This window comes from Benincasa hispida, chromosome 10 (genome assembly GCF_027475165.1).
Source record: "Benincasa hispida cultivar pf3 chromosome 10, pf3_genome.v1.1, whole genome shotgun sequence".
NCBI lineage: Eukaryota > Viridiplantae > Streptophyta > Magnoliopsida > Cucurbitales > Cucurbitaceae > Benincasa > Benincasa hispida.
In genome coordinates this window covers 49,766,183-49,786,392 of record NC_143487.1, presented here as the reverse complement: position 1 = coordinate 49,786,392, position 20,210 = coordinate 49,766,183, and the positions used below count along the sequence as shown (strand labels likewise).

Below are 20,210 nucleotides of genomic sequence, written 5' to 3'. Positions count from 1 at the left end.
AAAGAATGTTGCAAGATACATTTTTATTGAGTGTTGTCTAGGCTGTATAATAGATTAGTGTAACACCCACGTTTTTGCGAATGTTTTTTCCCATTTGGTGTTGCACATTATCGAGGAGGGCAATACTTTTATCATTCTAACTTATTTTTTACTTCTTTTTGAAAAAAAAAAATACATAATTGATCCTTTTATTTTTTCATCGTCCTTACTTCTTTTAAATATACTGAAAAATGTAATTATCCATCACATATCAGTATATAGTTACAAATTGTTTATTCACCCTTTCAATTTGTTTATTCATGGACTTATCAAACATATCCTAATTTATTTCTAAAAAATTCAAGTATATATCGAATATATTGTGCTATATGTATCAAACGCACCTTGTTAAGTTCCTTGTCGATTATTGTTTTCGTGTATGAGGAGAGCAATTTTCATACTTTTGAAGAAATCTCCTTTACATGCATTTTTTTGTATCAATATTATTACTATATATATTTTAAAAATAATTGAAAGGTGGGTTGAACAGTATATTGGGTCAAACTTATTCATATTAAAAGATATATAAAATGTAACGACTCAACCCCCTAGGACTTAAGTTAGGCCATTACTAAATACATGCATGCATGGAACTCAAAACGACACTCGGTTATGGCGAAATAAATACTAATTAAATAAGGTAAGTTCAAAAGGCTTTCATTAAATTCAAATACTAAAACAATAGTAGGGTACCCATAAATCATAAAGGACAATAAATAAGTCTGAAAAACGATTCTTAAACGTAAGTTTTAAACATCAAAACTAAAAGTTAAGAGAAACATGAAAAGAACTTTAAATCTCATGATGCGGAAGCATAAAAACTAGTCCTAGTAGCTCGATCACGAATTCCGCTTGTCCATCGCCGGTGCATCTCTACTCTTACCTGAAATAACAACATGAGAAAGAATAAGTATAAAATAATCAGTAAGTACCCCACTACTGGGGTCAAGCTGGGCATCTATGTCCTTTAGATACCCACATCTGGTGAAATATATAAACTGCTCTAGTCCTCATCGGACACATATGCACATGAAACAAGAAGGAAACTAAGTCATATCCTACTGTAGTTAAGTATGTCCACTACATCTGCTGAATCCCGAAGGAGATATAAACTGGTGAATCTCGAAGGAGACACAAACTGGTGAATCCCGAAGGAGATACAAACTGGTGAATCCCAAAGGAGATACAAACTGGTGAATCCCGAAGGAGATACAAACTGGTAAATCTCGAAGGAAACACAAAATCTAATGGGCATCTAACTAATCAGTAAGGACATTTGCACAATCTCAACATCATAATCATCACTATATGAATCTATGACATACATATAAACCTCAACATCATGGCTCTACAACATACACATATACCTCAATATCATAGTTCTACAACATATATGTATACCTCAACATCATCAGATCAAATATAACCATGGAAGCACATATCATTTCATACTAACATTCAAGTGTCTAGGTGCATAAATAAATAATTCGGATCTCGTAACAGAACATACTTTAATCATGTTATACTATAAATCTTTCATGTTGTCATTCTGCCATCACCTTCATTTAACATGCTAGAATACATCTAATGTCTGGCCCATGGGCAGTTCCAGTAGTAAGATTACTTACCTCAAATTACGCCTAAGTGGCAAGCAATTTAATCTTTCTCCTCGCTTAGATGAATCTTGAATCAAACCCAAAGTATAGCTTATTCCAAAACTGCCTTCGATCTCTCAAACAAATGCCTCAATCTAGGCAATTCAATAATAGTGGTTAGAACCTAAAAACCCAACAACAATATTTTAATTTAATTCTTCGAAGGCTTAATATACTTACCAAAATGTTGCTTGATCCAAAATTAGTTTCGAACTTAAGTTCGTTTGCGAACCCAACTTAATCCTTCACAATGCCTGACAACATACTTCTACTTAAAATTCCACCAGTGCTCGAATCTATGGCCCAAACACAATAGATATTAACAAATGGAAGCCAAAACTTGATGGATAATAAAAATCTTCAAGAAAACCCATAAAAGTAACACCACCTTAGGTAGATGGAACGACGACTGGGTGTCATAGCTGTGCGGATGTGAGCGGTTGGGATTCTGCAGAGGCGCGATGTGTGGCAAATGCTCAGCTTCCGATCTGGGCGGCGGCTAGAGTCTCGGCTAGAGGAAGAAGAAATTGAAGGGGGGTGTCGGCAGGTGCGTGAGGAAGGAAAGGGGGTGGGGTTTGACTTTTTATAAAAAAAAAAAAAAACAACAATAATAATAATAAAACAAAAAAGGAAAGAAATATAATTACATTTAATTCCTTTCCGTTTTATACTATTAAATTCCTTTCCGTTTCAAAAGAAAATTAATTCCTGTCATTAATTTCCAATTTGAATAATTTCACGCTAACAATTAAATTCCCGCACTTATACTTGAAGTCTAAAATTCCAAAAATGCCCTCCAACTAATAACAATTACTGAAATTCCAAATAATAAAGTTACTGAAATTACATTATTACTAAAAAAATGTACGGGATATTACATTCTTCTCTCCTCAAAGAACTTTCGTCCTCGAAAGTTCATTCTTGAAAAAGCTCTAGGTACTGGGCTCTCATCTCATTCTCTCACTCCTAAGTGGCCTCCTTGAACTGATGATTCTTCCACAGGACTTTCACAAGCATAATCTCCTTGCAGCGCAATGTCTTTACCTTTCTGGTGAGAAATTCTACAGGCTCTTCCTCGTAGCTTAAGTTGTCATTCAACTGCAATGGCTCAAAGTCAACTACATGGGATGGATCTGCATACCTTCCTCAAAATAGAAATGTTGAAGACATTATGAACTGAAGACAATGTTGGAAGTGATGCCAATCAGTAAGCTACAGGGCCAATTTGCTCTAAGACCTCAAAAGGCCCAATGAACCTCGAACTCAGCTTTCCTTTCCTGCCAAACCTCATAATACCTTTTATAGATGCCACCATTAAGAAAACTTTATCACCAATCTCAAATTCCAGGTTCTTATGTCTCACATCGGCATAGCTTTTCTGTCTGCTCTAAGGTGTTTGCATACGAGCTCTGATCTTCTATATTGCCTTATTCGTGGTCTGCACTAGCTTAGGACCTAGCAACTTCCTCTCACCTTCTCACCCCGGCATACTGGAGACTTGCAACTCTTTCCATATAGGGCCTCAAATGGTAATGTGCCAGTGGCAGTCTGATAGCTATTATTATATACGAATTCCACTAAATATAGGTGAGAGTCCCAACTCCTTGAAAACTTTAGTGCACAAGCGCACAACATATCTTCCAATATCTGGTTCAGACGTTCTATTTGACCATCAGTCTATGGGTGAAAAAATTGTACCAAAATCCAATCAAGTACCCACTGCTAACTGGAGACTCTTAAAAAAAACTAGATGCAACACGAGCATCATCATTTGACATAGCTAAAACTAGTACCAAAAGAGATGTAACAACCCCTTCCATAAATAACTATGAAACTTAAGATGTTGAAAATCAACAACACTTCTACATGTCCGAGCTAAGAACTGTGAAAATGGTCATGAAGTTAAGAAAGTCTTATATACTAAAAACATATATCTGAGCCTACCATGTCATAGGGAAAACTTCATATGTGCAGTGAAGAAACTGGTCATACTATATAATGCGTCATTTGAAGATACGTACCAGAACAAATCTAGTAAAAAACTGCTTCTACTTTAGAAGCGCCAACTGTGATGTCTTTTCTAGGGTCTACATGTCTGAGAATAACTCTGTCTAATTAAGTCTCACATTCATGAGAAATTAATCATGAGGCTCTATGCTGTCATGAGCTATAAAACTTGCTTGAGCCATCCTCATATTATTCTTTAGACTTGAAACAATCACATATCAACAATCACATATTATTACTTAGACCCCACTACGAACGAGTCCAGAATTCCCCCCGAAAATGAGGTTTTGAAGTCCCTGGATGCTAAAGCATAAGTCAATTGATAACACATTTTCATAACCTCGTAATAACTGTAATTGATCCTTGAAGTCATTTTTTTTAACGATAAAACCTTATTAATTCACAAGTCCTAGCTTGGATTACTCGTACTCCCTAACGCTAGTTAACTCATTGCCCATGCAAGAGAATACATACTATCTTGTAATGCTCCAAATCCACTTTTAGTAACTTCTTACTATCAACTCAACTTTATTGCCAAGTCTATCCCTTATAATGGTTATATTGGAAGATCCAACTTACTTACTTTTGTGCATATACCATTATTGTCTACCTCGAGTTGGATTATTTTCTTTTCTCAATCAACTGATGGTCTTGTTAGTTCATGTTTCCAACACTTGCACACAAAGTCAAAATCCTTTAAATCTTACTAATGCCCTCAACATTTTACGTCTTAACTAATGAAGCCTCAATATACCATATCAATGGTTCTCGAACATCTACTGTTACTAGTAACTTCATTTTAAATTATCCCTTCTCAACCTTCTATTTCGGTAATAGATTCTTGTGTTAAAACAAAGTTCCATACCAATCACCTACATAAGCTATCTTTCCATCTAACACATATTGTCCTAAAGTCCCACATGATAATGAGGTATTCTTCTTTTACACCAAAACAAATACCTTGTAACCCCTCTTATCAAGCCTTTAAACCATACTTAACTAGGAGTTTCGAACACATTAAATTTCTTTCTCTTTCCAAAAGAGTAAACTTTCTTGGATACTTTTCTCTCATTCACACTTATCTCTAATAAAACCACTAAATTCAAGAAACCTCCTTTTTTTCCCCACTTTCCATGTAGAACATAATCTCTTTACTAAATTATATTTTACTTAACTCCTCCATAAATCTTATCTCTCTCACTAAGAATTTCCATCTTGTAGAATTCCTTTTTGCCAATTTGCATACGTTTAAACTCCAAAAGACTTTTGTTTCTTCAAATCTGCCTAACTTGGATCTCCTAAACACAATAAGGCTCTGGGTTTAGTCTAGGTATACTAAAATAATCCTTCAACCTAAACAAATAACACCTTGCTTTAACCCCTTTAAGTCCAAGGTCATGTCCAACAATTTTAGCTTCCTTTAATGACATCTACCTAGCTAGATATTCCAAAAGAATTCTTTATATCGTTACACATACTTTTCCTAGTTCATCAAGTTGTAGTATTACCCAAATGATTATGACTTATGAATCCTTTCTAAAATTCTTCTCGAAATGTTGGGTTTTTAATACCTTAAAACCTTCAATAAATTTATAGACTCTTTTCTTTTCCTCCTTATTCATAAAACAACTTTTAACCTTATAATTGAGTACTGGCCTGTGTATTTATACTACCACCGATTGCACTATCCCACAAAAACATAACACTAGTCCTTGATCAATTCTTGTCTCGACATTTTTATTCATTGGCTTAAACATTTAAATACCTTCATTCCTAAATTGTCATAACTCTACATAGTTTCATCAATCTTTAGTATCTCTGAACTGAGGCATATATTTGTTCGTTCCTAACACAATTTCCATGAGATAAACTAGTACTAAGTGACCTCATAATTTACTCTTACTTTTCTCCTTTTGTAGTGTCGTACCTAATAATCCTCTTATAATAACTTCTAACGAGTCACTGACCTAGCATTAGAATATAACTAGTGCATTTAAGCTAAACAAATATTTTAATGCACAACTACCATAAAACTTGTAATTGATAAGACGTACCTGGCGATGACGAGGAATCCGTTCATGGGCCACAGGGATAATCAAGACTTACATAGTAAGTCAGTCTACAGAACCCAAAACATGGGCTCTGATATCAATTGTAACGACCCGACCCCCTAGGACTTAAGTAGGCCGTTACTAAATACATGCATGCATGGAACTCAAAACGACACTCAGTTATGGCGAAATAAATGCTAATTAAATAAGATAAGTTCAAAAGTCTTTTAATAAATTCAAATACTAAAACAATAGTAAGGTACCCATAAATCATAAAGGACAATAAATAAGTCTGAAAAAAGATTCTTAAACATAAGTTTTAAACGTCAAAACTAAAAGTTAAGAGAAACATGAAAAGAACTTTAAATCTCATGATGCAGAAGCGTAAAAACTAGTCCCAGTGGCTCGATCACGAATTTCGCTTGTCCATCGTCGGTGCATCTCTACCCTTACCTGAAATAACAACATGAGAAAGAATGAGTATAAAATACTCAGTAAGTAACCCTACTACTGGGGTCAGGTTAGGCATCTATGTCCTCTAGATACCCACCTCTGATGAAACATATAAATTGCTCTAGTCCTCATGGGACACATGCACATGAAATAAGAAGGAGACTGAGTCTTATCCTACTGTAGTTAAGTATGCCCACTACCTCTGTTGAATCCCGAAGGAGACACAAACTGGTGAATCTCGAAGGAGACACAAACTGGTGAATCCCGAAGGAAACACAAACTGGTGAATCCCGAAGGAAACATAAAATTTAATGGGCGTCTAACTAATCAGTAAGGACATTTGCACAGTCTCAACATCATAATCATCACTATACGAATCTTTGACATACATATAAACCTCAACATCATGGCTCTACAACATACACATATACCTCAACATCACCAGATCAAATACAACCATGGAAGCGCATATCATTTCATACTAACATTCAAGTGTCTAGGTGCATAAATAAATAATTCGAATCTCATAACAGAACATACTTTAATCATGTTATACTATCAATCTTTCATGCTGTCATTTTGTCATAACCTTCATTTAACATGCTAGAATACATCTAATGCCTGGCCCATAGGCAGTTCCAATAATAAGATTACTTACCTCAAATTACGCATAAGTGGCAAGCAATTTAATCTTTCTCCTCGCTTAGATGAATCTTGAATCAAACCCAAAGTATAGCTTATTCCAAAACTGCCTTCGATCTCTCAAACAAATGCCTCAATCTAGGCAATTCAATAATAGTGGTTAGAACCTAAAAACCCAACAACAATATTTTAATTTAATTCTTCGAAGGCTTAATATACTTACCAAAACGTTGCTTGGTCCAAAATTAGTTTCGAACTTAAGTTCGTTTGCGAACCCAACTTAATCCTTCGTAATGCATGACAACACACTTCTACCTTAAAATTCCACCAGTGCTCGAATCTGTGGCCCAAACATAATGGGTATTAACAAATGGAAGCCAAAACTTGATGGATAATAAAAATCTTCAAGAAAACCCATAAAAGTAACACTACCTTAGGTAGACAGAACGGCGACTGGGCGTCACGGCTGTGCGGACGCGAGCGGCTGGGATTCTGCAGAGGCACGATGCGCGGCGGATGCTCAGGGTCCGATCTGGGCGGCAGCTAGGGTCTCGGCTTGAGGAAGAAGAAATTGAAAGGGGGGTGCCAGTAGGTGCGTGAGAAAAGAAATGGGGGTGGGGTTTGACTTTTTATAAAAACAACAACAACAACAACAATAATAATAATAAAACAAAAAAGGAAATAAATATAATTACATTTAATTCCTTTCTGTTTTATACTATTAAATTCCTTTCCGTTTCAAAAGAAAATTAATTCCTGTCATTAATTTCCAGTTTGAATAATTTCACGCCAACAATTAAATTCTCACACTTATACTTGAAGTCTAAAATTCCAAAAATTCCTTCCAACTAATAACAATTACTGAAATTCCAAATAATAAAGTTACTGAAATTACATTATTACTAAAAAAATGTGCGGGGTGTTACATAAAAGTTTAGACAATTATATAATTAGATCAGTTTAGTTAGGTTATAGGATTAACAACACATAAGACTACAAAAGCCATATATTTCATTTATGCCTAACTTTTCTATTATTTACAAGAATGCCTTGGTGGGATTTTTAATTACACAAATATTAGGACTCAATTACCTTTTAGTCTCCAACCTGTAATTAAAGATCATAGGTCAAAGCGAGAACAACGAAGCTTCTCTGTCCCCGTCTCTACCCCCTATTCCATTTCTTGTCCTAAAAAATTTCCTCATGGGGATTGGGTTCCGCGTAGGGAAAAATTCCCCATCTTGATTTTTCTTTAACGATTTTTTATTTGATTTCAATCAAATATATATATTTTTTAACAATTACTTAGTATTTAATTCTTTAAATGAGTCATTTCCAATAAAATTTTTGTTTAAATAAAATATTGTCTATTTTTCTAATAAAAATAATAATACATTTGCAATTTGAAAAGATATAATTAAAATGATAAATTCTCATAATTTCTAAAAATTAAAATTCAACAATTAGAATAGTTATAACTTAAATGAATAGTCTAAGAACATTTCCCTGTTAGAACATTTTAATATAATCCCCATCCCAGCCCTGAATGGTAAATGGGGAGGAAAAATTCTCCACTCCCTTACCCATTCCTCGTGTATTCGGGGTTTCTCACCCCGTTTAGGGCGGTCCCTATAGGTTTTTTTTGGACATTTCTACTTGCAATCATTTACAAGAATTTTAAAAGGAAAATTGAAAGGACTCCTAAATGACGTGTGCTTTTTAAGAAAAAATATATCATTTTTTAAAAAATCAATGAATATGTACCAATAAAACTCATGATCGGATTATTGCGCACAAACTTTTCATCTTCTCCATCTTCAGTTTCAGACACATGATTAAGGGTAATGTAATGAAAATGAGCTAAAAATTTTACCCCCTAACAACTCAAGATCCAGCTGAGGCTACTTCAACCAACTCCCCTCTCTAACAAAATAGAGGTTTCAGTTAGAAGAGTTAACCGAAACAAATTAACTACCTCTGTAAACTGAACTCAATGTGTATAAATATTCAAACATTACTAAATCATAAATATTTTGAAACATATGAGTGGTTAGTTGAGAGAAACGATCTCTAATATATCTTAGAAGCATTATAAAGAAATTTTCATACCTTCAATAGTGGATGTAAGCCTTAATGGCTGAACCACTATAATTAGTATGTAGCTTCTCATCTTCTCTACTCCTTTCTTTAATTGCATGCTTCCTATACAAAATTTTGATCCATGATCTGAGTAAGAAATTATCAAGAACCCTCATGAGAAATTAGAGAGAAAGTAGAACATCGGAGAGAAATTGAAAGTATCGAAATGAAGGGTAATTGAGTGTTGAAGTCTTTTCTTTCTGTGTTGATGTTTATCAACTACATGGCATTTCCTCCATCACATGAATCACTTGAAGGAACTCTAACGGGGAGATAACCTTGAGCGGAAGTGGATCGACCAAAGTCCATTATTCATTGAATGTATAGTTTACAGTAAACAAGTAACAATATATACATTTAAATCTAAATTATAGCATGCTTTAGAAAGGGTTTCAAGAAACCTCACCTTTGAAGACCTTTTCTTTACATTTTCCCTCGAACAAATCACAAACAACTTGAAGACCTTCTTCAAGGTTAACCTCGAACAAGTATGAACACTATCACGATTGTTATCTGGGTATTCTCAGGGTAAGAACCTAGGAATGGTGGGCTTTGGTTATTTTGGTAATGAGGGAAAACTTAATGTAGATGAGGGATTGAGAATTTTCACAAAAAAACTCAAAAAACACAGAACACTTGTGTTGTTTTCTCACACTGTCAAAATCAATTAACTAACCAACAACAACAAGAAGAAAAGCTATTTCTTTTATTCTTCTTGCCAAAAATAACCACCACCCACTGACGTGGGTGAAGAGAAAAGAATGGAAAGGGAGTTGTAACTCTCTTCCTTATTATTAAAATAATAATAATAATAATAATAATATAAATATGAACAAAAATCATATCATATATATATATATACATACATATATTCAATTATATGTTATATTAAATATAACATATAACCTATAGTTTTAATATTGTACCACATACAATATAAACTATGGTTTATTTCTCTTTTAAATGACATTTAATATAAATCATATTTATATTATATTTAACAACTATGAATCCAATTCATAAAAACTATATTTGAATCTCATTCAAATATTTATTTCCTCTCATTAAGTTATAATGTATCTAATACATTATGACAATTATATCACATATAATTGAAACAACTTAATTATATCATATATAATTAAATCCCTCTATTAATTTGAACAATTCAAATTAATCCAAAAACTGATTCTCAACTAAATCCTATTGAGCTATTAAGGGGGCCTCATGGACCTGTAGCTTGAAGCTCTAACGGTACATGAATAATTAATTAAACTCTTTAATTACATTATTCATCATTCATTAACTGTCGGTCACTCCACTAAAGACCGACAATTGCACTCTTCGCACTACAGATATATTTTTTTGTCCATAGGATATAATCAATCAACAGTACGACGATCCTTCACAAATTACTCGTAAGTACAGTTGGATCAAATTACTGTTTTGCCCCTGTAGTTACATCTAACTCCTTAAGTACCACTGATCCCTCTAATGAACAATAGATCATAGTCCAACTTATGTTCATTAGAGGGATCAGTGGTATTTAAGGAGTTAGATGTAACTACAGGGGCATAACAGTTATTGACCCAGCTGTACATACGAGCGATCTGTGAAGAGTTATTGCACTGTTGATTGGTTGATATGGACACAAAATATATCAGTAGTAAGGAGAGTGCAGTTGTCGGTCTTTAGTGGAGTGCCTGACAGTTAACGGATGGTGGATCCCGTGACTAAAGAGTTTAGTCAGTTATTCATGTATCGTTGGAGCTTCAAGTTACAAGTCCATAAGATCCCCTTGGTAGCTCAATGGATTCAAGTTGAGAATAAATTATTGGTATTGATTTGAAATGTTCAAATTGACAAGATGAAATTCAATTATATATGATATGATCGGTATGATGTATGAGATACATCAAGTGGATGATTAATGTAAATGAGATTTATGTACTATGAAATAGAAAAAGAGCTATGGTTTATATGTTTCATGAGATGAAATATTAAAACTATAGGTTATAAATATAATATGGTAAATTGGTTATCATATATATTTATAATAATATTAGTTATTGGATAATTATATATTTTTCTCTAATTATCAATTGAGTGGGAGGTTATTGGTGGTTTCATAGTAACCGTGAGATAAAAGGAAAAATATTTTCCTAAATTTAGTAAGAATTGAGAAAAAGTTTCTATTCTCGGATCGACTCAGGTTTGCTTTCAAGTGAATAGGATTCACTAAACGATAGCTGAAGAGAGACTATACGATAGTTTGCCGTCTTTTAAACGATTGGGCTTTCGTCTATACGACAGACTCTTGTCATCTTCCACTTGCTCAATCATTTACACGATTGTTATTCTTTCAGTCTCTTCCTATAACCAAGTCCATACAAAGCCCACACTTTTGGATTCTCACACTGAGAATACCAAGGTAGCCATTGTGGTAGTGTCTTACTCAATTCGACTGGGTTGAGGTTTTTGGAGGCTGTTCATTGGGTTTGTGATCTTGGAGATCATTGTGTTCGAGTTGGCTGGTGATTGTGTTATGTTGTAGTTGCTGTGTTCAAGCATTCTATGTTGCAGTCTTGGAGATTGAATGAGCGTTCGTGAACGATGGAGATTGAAGATAAGTTTTTAAAGGCATGTATAATTTTTCCCTTGATGTTACTGAAAAGCATGCTGTAATTTCGTATTGTGCATGACCAGTTAGTTTTCGTTTCTTGACTGTAATTGTGTATGTTCAATTTCGAATGGAATTTGGAACGATCATTCCGTTGCTCATGGAAATCCTCATGTCTGAATTTCTTCAAGTCTCTATTGTCAACTTGCCTTCGTCCTAACATTGCATATGTTGTTCACGTTGTTAGTCAATTCATGGCTACTCCTCGAACCGTACATTTTACTGTTGTTCTTTGTATCCTCCGTTATGTAAAAGGAACTTTGGGAAATGGACTTCAGTTCTCTTCCTAGTCTTCCCTGGTTTTGTTCGGCTACTCTGATGCTGATTGGGTTGGTGATCCTACTGACCAACATTCTACCTCCGGTTACTGTTTCTACCTCAGTGACTTTCTCATTTCTTGGCAAAGTAAGAAATAGAGTGTTTTTTCCCATTTTAATACGGAGTCTGAATATCGCACTCTGGCTGATGCTACGTCAGAGCTTTTGTAGCTTCGTTGACTTCTTGCTGATATGGGAGTTCCTCAGTCATTTGCAACTATCCTTCACTGTGAGAATTGTAATGCCATCCAGATTGTTCACAATGATGTTTTTCATGAGCGCACCAAGTATATTGAGAATGATTGTCACTTTGTTTGTCATCATCTCCTGAGTAAAACTTTACTTTTACGATCTATTTCTACCACTGAGTAACCCGCTGACATTTTCACCAAAGCTTTGTCTTCAGGTCATTTTCTCCAACTACTGAACAAACTCAAGCCGATTCCAATCTTACCACTTTGAGTTTGAGGGAGGGTGTGAATATATACTTAGTCCTCTTAGTTGGAGAGCCTTTAGCATGGTTAGAGCTTTTGTAAGCTCCATTCTTAGACTTTAGTGTAGTATTTATACTTATGTACACTTCTTGTAATACATACTTTAATAGAGTTAATATATGTTTTGTGTACTCGGGTAAAATTGATATATACTCTTAAGTACTAAGGTATAACAGATATATACTCTTCATTTATATTCTTAATGTCATATGTTATTTATGTATTGTTCAGGGGTTTGTCAAATATATTTATACTGTTTAGGGGTTTATCATGTATCCATGTATGTTTAATCTCCTTTTTTTATTCTTCTTGTTAGGATGCTAATTCAAAATATATGATATATAACGTTGAGATCCTTGGATTTCTCATTACATGGATTCATGGATTCTTGTTCAAATTCTTCTTGGTGCGATGCTAATTAAACCGTTTTGATTCTTCTTGTTGGGATGCTAACTAAATATTTGTGATCCACCTCTAAGTTGGCTTATTGGATTTCTCACTAGTTTAATAGATTTTTATGATATATATTGTGATATAAATGAGGGTTTAAAGAAGATTTGTGAATTAGGCCTATCAATTTTATGATATATACTCTAACATATATGTTTTATAATTTATCTTCAGTAAATCTATGGTGTATTTACTATGATCCAACTGATTAAGGAATAAGGTTAAATGATATATATTGCACCGTCATATGATTATGGCACGAGGCTTTTTGACGTTTTTCGGTTTTGGCATTCGATTTTATGTTATATACTATGACATGTATACTTTATAATTCATATTAAGTCAATATCTTATTTATGTACTGTTAAAAAATTAATATATACTTTTAATTTATATACTACACTTGAAGAGATCAAATCTCATAGCAAACGCGAATGATCGCTTTTGCTCTGATTTTATTTTTGAATTCACATTATAAAAAGGAAAACATGCATCAAAATGCAGTAAGTTAAACATGAATTAAGAGAGAAGAAGAAAAATACTTGAAGACTTTTCTTCTGTCTTCAACAATTCCTTATCCTTTCTCAACGAATGGATCTCACAGCACATTCAATGACGCCTCAGAAAGATCTTCCCTGTTACTCTCTAGTAAGGATTGGTTGGTGGAAACCTTGTTGAAAGAGAAAAAAGGGAATTAATTTGTAGAGAAATTCATCTTTGTGATATTTTAGAGTTGAGTGCTTGAGAGAGAGAGAGATTTCCTTTTCTTTTTCCCATTAGAAAAAGAACTAACCTATTAATTGCAAAAAAATTACTAATTAAATTGAGAGATTAGAGTTTGTAACTCCCCTCAACCACTCTCATGCAATGCATGCAAGTTAATTTATTATTTAAATTTAAATTTAATTTAATTCAATAATAATTAATTATTTAATAGTTAAATTAATTAAATATCTCATATTTAATTAAATATATATTTGAATTACATTCAAATATACTTCTCTTTCATAAACCTACAGTTTTAATATGAATCTCATTCACATTAACTTTTAACCTATAATTTTAATATGAATCTCATCTATGTTATTTAACATTTGAATATTATTCAAATATATTTAAATTTCTCATATTATATAGTTTATTTTTTAATCTCATTCAAAATAAACTTTATATTATAATGTTTCTATATACATTATATTAATTATATCATATACCACTAACATATATTCCCTTAATCAATTTGAACATTTCTAATTCTTTCAAAACTCTTGGTCTTTGTTTAACCTGTTGTGAGCTATCAGTGGACTTAATGAACCTATAAATTATAAGCTCCAATGATACGAGATTTAATTAATTAAACTTTTCAATTGAATAAATCAACATTCATTAACTATGGGGCACATCACTATATACCCATAGCTGCACTCTTATGCATTGTAGAACATGTTGCATCCATGGATATAACCATTATGAGTAAGTTGATCCTTCATGAGTTGTTTGTAATTACAATGGGGTTAAATTACCGTTTTACCCCTACAATTACCACTTTGTTCTTAAGTACCAATGGTTCTCTAATGATCAATTTGTTTATGGTCTAATCACACACCAAGTCCCTCTCAGGCTAGTGAGAGGGTGGGGCCCTATTGTTCAAGACATGGAATTAACACTTAAGAGAACTACTCATCTACTTATCCCAAGGCGGGATGGAGTAAATTCCATCTTATGTATTTATGATCCCAGCTCCTCACTCGGTTAAATCCCTAAAATGGTAGGCTTATTGAGTCGATGACTCGAGTCACTCTCACCCATATAAATGAAAGGATGAGCCCTCATAGGCAAAAGTTCATAATTCACTTAGGATTTAGATCAAGCTACATATAGTAATCTTGTGAAATATTAATTCTGGTAATATTGTACTGTGGTATAACTTATATTTATTGTATGATATGAGAAATTGTATAATATTTGATTTATATTATGTGGTATAACTGAGATGTACTCTTAATTTATAAACTGAACCGTCATATTTAATGATGTACTATGGTATAACTGATATGGACTATATTGTTGAAGGATAAATTTTGGACCAATCACAAATCACCATTTCATTTACTAAATTAATGACGAAATTTCAAATCATCAAATTTGGACCAATTAGGAGTTGACATGTGTCCCAAATTAAGGTTGAAGACAAATTCTGATGACGCCACGTGTTTTCATCACAAGCGTTGGATTGAGAAAAATTAATTTGGCCCAATTTGATATTATAATTTGGGCTATAGTCCAGTTAAGCTAAAAAATGGGCTTAATTTGGCCTAAATGCCAAAGTAGGCCCAAGTCCAGCTAATTGAGCCCAAGGGCCAGACCCATGGACCAACTAAGCTCAAGCCCACGAGTTCCACTAGAGAATTCTATAAATAGAGGAACTCTCTTCATTTATGAGGGTTGGCAATTCTACACTCCAGAGAACCTAGAGAGAATTCTCTACAATTAGAAGACTCTCTGAATCCTAAAACTACACATCCCTTGAAGACACAAGTCTCCTGAAGATTCAAAGTTTCTTCCAAGGCTTCAACTTCAAGAACATCATGTGCTCCGCTTCCATAAGTAAAACATATGCATTCAACTAAGAGAGAATAAGAGGATCAAATACTAGAGATCAAATCACATCGCATCAAATCAACATCAACATAAGTTCAACTCCACGAAATAAGTTTCTCCAGAAAACTTGTGCGAACTAATTAGCATGCCCAATGGGCATAGCTCATGCTTGGCTAGTGCATAGCTCATGCTCAACACATGGCCTCCTCACCCTCAGCCAACACTTCAGCACCCTTCTCTCCACCTCCACGCCTGTGTAGCACTCATCTTAACCTCAAGATATTTATGGCTGCCATACACTCTTGGTAACATCTTTAACGCATGAGGCCAACACACTTAGCTTCCATACTTAGCCAAATTTCCTACTAAGTGCCTATAAACTTTGCTACCCAAGAGCTTCCATCTTAACACTTAGTACATTTTCCTCCTTCTTCAATCATTCTCAAGCTTCTTTCCTACAAACATAATATTAACTTACACTTAATCTTACTTTAGATGCTAATTAACATACTTAAGTAGGAAAAATAGAGTTTGAGGTTTACACCAACGACGCTTTCGACCAGAGTTTCTAGATTGAAGTTGAAGTCAATAAGTTGATCGAAATCAGGTTTATCCGCGAAGTCAAATACCCAACATGGATAGTCAACATTGTTCCTATCAGAAAGAAGAATGGACAGTTTCGTATTTGTGTGGACTTTCGTGACTTAAACAATGCATGCCTCAAAGATGATTTTCCATTGCCCATCACGGAGATCATGGTTGATGCGACAACAAGGCACGAGGCTCTGTCCTTTATGGATGGATCATCCTGGTATAACTAAATATGAATGGCTCTCGCTGATGAGGAAATGACGGCCTTTCGAACTCCAAAAGGAATATATTGTTACAAGATTATGCCCTTCGGGTTGAAGAATGTTAATGCTACTTACCAACGCGCCATGCAGAAAGTGTTTTATGATATGTTGCACGGACATGTAGAATGCTATGTTGATGATCTCGTGATCAATCCAAGAAATGACAAGATCATTTGAAGGATCTGAAAATTGTGTTTGATCACCTACAAAAAGACAAATTGATGATCAACCCTTTTAAGTGCGCATTCGGTGTAACCTCAGGGAAGTTTTTTGATTTCGTTGTAAGGCATCGAGGGATCAAGATAGATCAATCTAAGATCAATACCATATAGAAGATGCCGAGGCCAAAGAATTTACATGAGTTAAGAAGTCTTCAGAGGCGCCTGGCTTACATCTAGAGGTTTATTTCCAACTTGGTTGGTCGGTGTCAACCTTTTCAAGGTTGATGAGAAAAAGAAAAAAATTTGAATGGGATGAGGCCTGTCATAATGTTTTTGATAGCATAAAGAGGTGCTTACTTAGTCCCTCTATCCTAGGCACTTCTGTAGCAGGCAAGCCATCAATATTGTACATTGTTGCACAAGAAGGAGAGAAGGGAAAAAAGTGTGCTCTCTACTATCTAAGCATAACTTTAACCAGAGGTGAAATCAATTACTCTCATATTGAGCAAACGTTCCTTGCGCTCTTCTTTCCTATCGACAAGTTGAGACACTATATTCAGGCCTTCACAATTCGTCTAATTACGAAAGTTGACCCCATCAAGTACATTATATCTAGGCCAATCATCTTTGGGCATTTGGCCAAATGGGAAATCATGTTTCAGTAATACAACATTCTCTATGTGGTGTAAAAGGCAATTAAAGAATAAATGTCGACCGATTTCTTAGCAGATCACCAAATTCCATCAGATTGGAAGTTAAGTGAAGACCTGCCTGATGATGAAGTTCTCTTCACAGAAATCACGGAGCTTTGGATCATGTTCTTCGATGGTGCAGCACAAAAGAGTGGTATGGGGGTAGGCATCGTCCTCCTTTCACCAGAGAAACACATGCTACCTTATAGCTTTGTGCTTGCTGAATTGTGCTTGAACAATGTCGCTGAGTACCAGGCCTTAATAATCAGCCTCTAAATGGCTTTTAAGATTGGAGTATCATACATAGAGATTTTTGGTGACTCAAAATTGATAATCAATCAGGTATTACTCCTGTATGATATGAAACATGATGACTTGAAGCCTTACTTCATTTATGTCTGATAGTTGATGGAGAAATTTGAAAGCATGACATTGGAGTATGTCCCGAGGATAGAAAATAATATGGCGAACTTGGCTACTACCCTAAAAGTTCTAAACGATGTGTCTCTAAGTATATTTCTTTGTCAAAGGTGGGTTATACCTCCAGTTAAGACTACATGTGAAGAAATGAATGCAATATTAGTATGTTTAATTGATGAGGAAGAACCATGAGCATGGAAGGCTTTCAGATGACCTCCGCCATAAAATCGAGATTCGAAGAAGAGTTGCTCATTTCATTTATTACAAAGGGATTTTATATCACTTCTCTCTTGAAGGGGTCTTTCTTCTATGTCTTAGAAAGAAGGAATCAATTAAGGCTTTGGAAGAAGTGAATTCAAAAGTCTACGACGTGCATCAATCTGGACCAAAGCTTTAGTTCCAACTGAAAAGGATGGGTTACTATTGGCCAAGGATGATCCAAGATTCGATGTAGTAAGCAAAGAAGTGTGAGGCTTGTCAATACAATGCAAACTTCATTCATCACTACCCGAGCTCTAAATCCGATTGTGGCTTCATGGCCTTTTGAAGCGTGAGGACTTGATCTTGTTGGCCCTATAACGCCAAAGTCGTCAGCAGAACATTCTTACATCCTTGCAGCCACCGATTACTTTTCAAGGTGAGTTGATGCTATCGCCTTGAGAGAAGCTAAGAAGGAAAATGTGATGGAATTTATTCATACTCACATCATCTATCAGTACGGTATCCCTCATCGAATTGTGATAAATAATGAGAGGCAGTTCTCCAATGGCTTGATGGACCAGTTGTGCGAGAAATTCAAGTTTAAGCAGTACAAGTCATCTATGTACAACGGTGCTGCAAATGGGTTGGCAGAGGCATTCAACAACACGTTGTGTAACCTGCTGAAGAAAATTGACTCTAAGTCAAGGAGGGATTGGCAAGAAAAGATTGATGAGGCATTGTGGGCTTATCGAACCACTCATCGTACTCCTACAGGAGTTACATTATACTCTCTTATTTAAGAAGTAGAAGCTGCCCTCCCTATGGAAATAGAAATTCCATCACCAAGAATGGCAGTACAAGAGGGATTGATAACAGAAGACAATGCCAAGTTATGGCTTCAAGAGTTAGAAGCACTTGATGAAAAGCGGCTGGAAGCTCAACAAGCATTGGAATATTACCAAGCGTGAATGTCTAAAGCCTTTGATAAGCACGTGAAACCTCGATCTTTTCAAGTCGGTGATTTGGTGCTTGCTATAAGAAGACCCATTATCTCGATGAGGCATACGAGAAATAAGTTCACATCTAAATGGGATGGAGCCTACATCGTCAAAGAGTTCTACACAAATAGAGCATACAAGATCGTTGATCAAGACATATTAAGAATTGGCCCAATCAACGACAAGTTTCTTAAGAAATTTTATGCTTGATAAATGTAAAAAAAAAAAGGGAAAAAAACTCCTCATCGTAAGAGTATAAACTAAATGGTGATCCGACCCTCATTAAGGGCAAGATGATTCAACCCTCTCTAATGGTAAGATGATTCGGCAAGGTCAAATCATCTGGCCCTCGCTAAGGGTAAGATGATCCGACCTTCTCCAAGGGAAGTTGACTCGACCCTTCCTTAGGACAAGATGACCCGACTCTCTTTAAGAGTGAGACGATTCGATAAGGTTATATGATCCCACCCTCACTAAGGGCAATATGATCCGACTCTCACTAAGGGCAAAGTGATCCAGCCCTCTCTAAGGTGAGATGATTCGGCAGGGTCAGATGATCCAACCCTCACTAAGGGCAAGATGATCCGACCCTCTCCAGAAGAAGATTACCTGACTCTCTTTAAGGTCAAGATGATTCAAACCTCTCTAAGGCCAAAATGATCTAGCCCAAATGAATCAGTCTTTTCTAAGATCAGCAAAGGTGGCAGTCGCTTATTGGGACACTACTGCAAGAAAAAAAAATCCCTTTTGCAAGTATATGTAGAAGTTGGTGGGCTATGAAAGAATCACTCCCTTAAGTGCAAAATACTGATTGTTTTAACCTGTAAAAAAAGGGGAAAAGGTAAACGGGGGCAAGTTAGTAAAAAAAAAATAATAACAATTAAATTTTAAATAACAAAAAAGAGGGAAGTTGGAAAGAAAGAGGAGAAATAAAATAAAAAAAAGGAAAAGGGTAAAACTAAATTTAATAATAATATAAGAAAATTTAAATTGCAAATAACAAAAATGAGAGAAAGATATTAAAAAAAAAAAGAAAAAGAAAAAAAACAGTAAAAATAGAAAAGAAGGAAAAAAAAGAAATGAAAGGATTAAAAAGAAAAAAAGAGAGAGGTTAAAAAACGTAAAAAAGAAAAAGAAAAAGAAAAACTTTGAAAAAAAAAAAGAAAAGGAAAAGGAAAAGTAAAAAAGGGAAAAAAGAAAAGTAAAAAAATAGAAAGAAAAGAAAACGGAAAAAAAAAAAGAAAAAAGAAAACCAGAAAACCAGAAAATAAAGAAATCTAAAAAAAAAAGGAAAAAAACTAAAAAGAAATAGAAAAGGAAAAAAAGAAATATATATAATAACAAAACAAGAAACAC

The 20,210-nt window shown here is 34.6% G+C and overlaps 1 protein-coding gene across 1 annotated transcript; it reads left to right on the top strand.

Annotated features, from left to right (window-relative positions):
• Positions 1 to 17,511: 17,511 nt before the first annotated feature.
• Positions 17,512 to 18,824, top strand: LOC120089127 (uncharacterized). The gene is made up of 3 exons (XM_039046545.2): positions 17,512 to 17,577; positions 18,372 to 18,618; positions 18,688 to 18,824. Exons 1-3 carry the CDS (start codon positions 17,512 to 17,514, stop codon positions 18,822 to 18,824), a joined length of 450 nt encoding a protein of 149 aa, XP_038902473.2.
• The last annotated feature ends 1,386 nt before the right edge of the window (positions 18,825 to 20,210 follow it).

Coding starts and splice junctions, on each gene's coding strand:
- LOC120089127 (XM_039046545.2), top strand. CDS start 17,512: ATGGCTTTTAAGATTGGAGTATCATACATAGAGATTTTTGGTGACTCA. Junction 17,578..18,371: donor CAAAATTGATAATCAATCAG/GTATTACTCCTG, acceptor ATCATCTATCAG/TACGGTATCCCTCATCGAAT. Junction 18,619..18,687: donor GGCTTATCGAACCACTCATC/GTACTCCTACAG, acceptor CTATGGAAATAG/AAATTCCATCACCAAGAATG.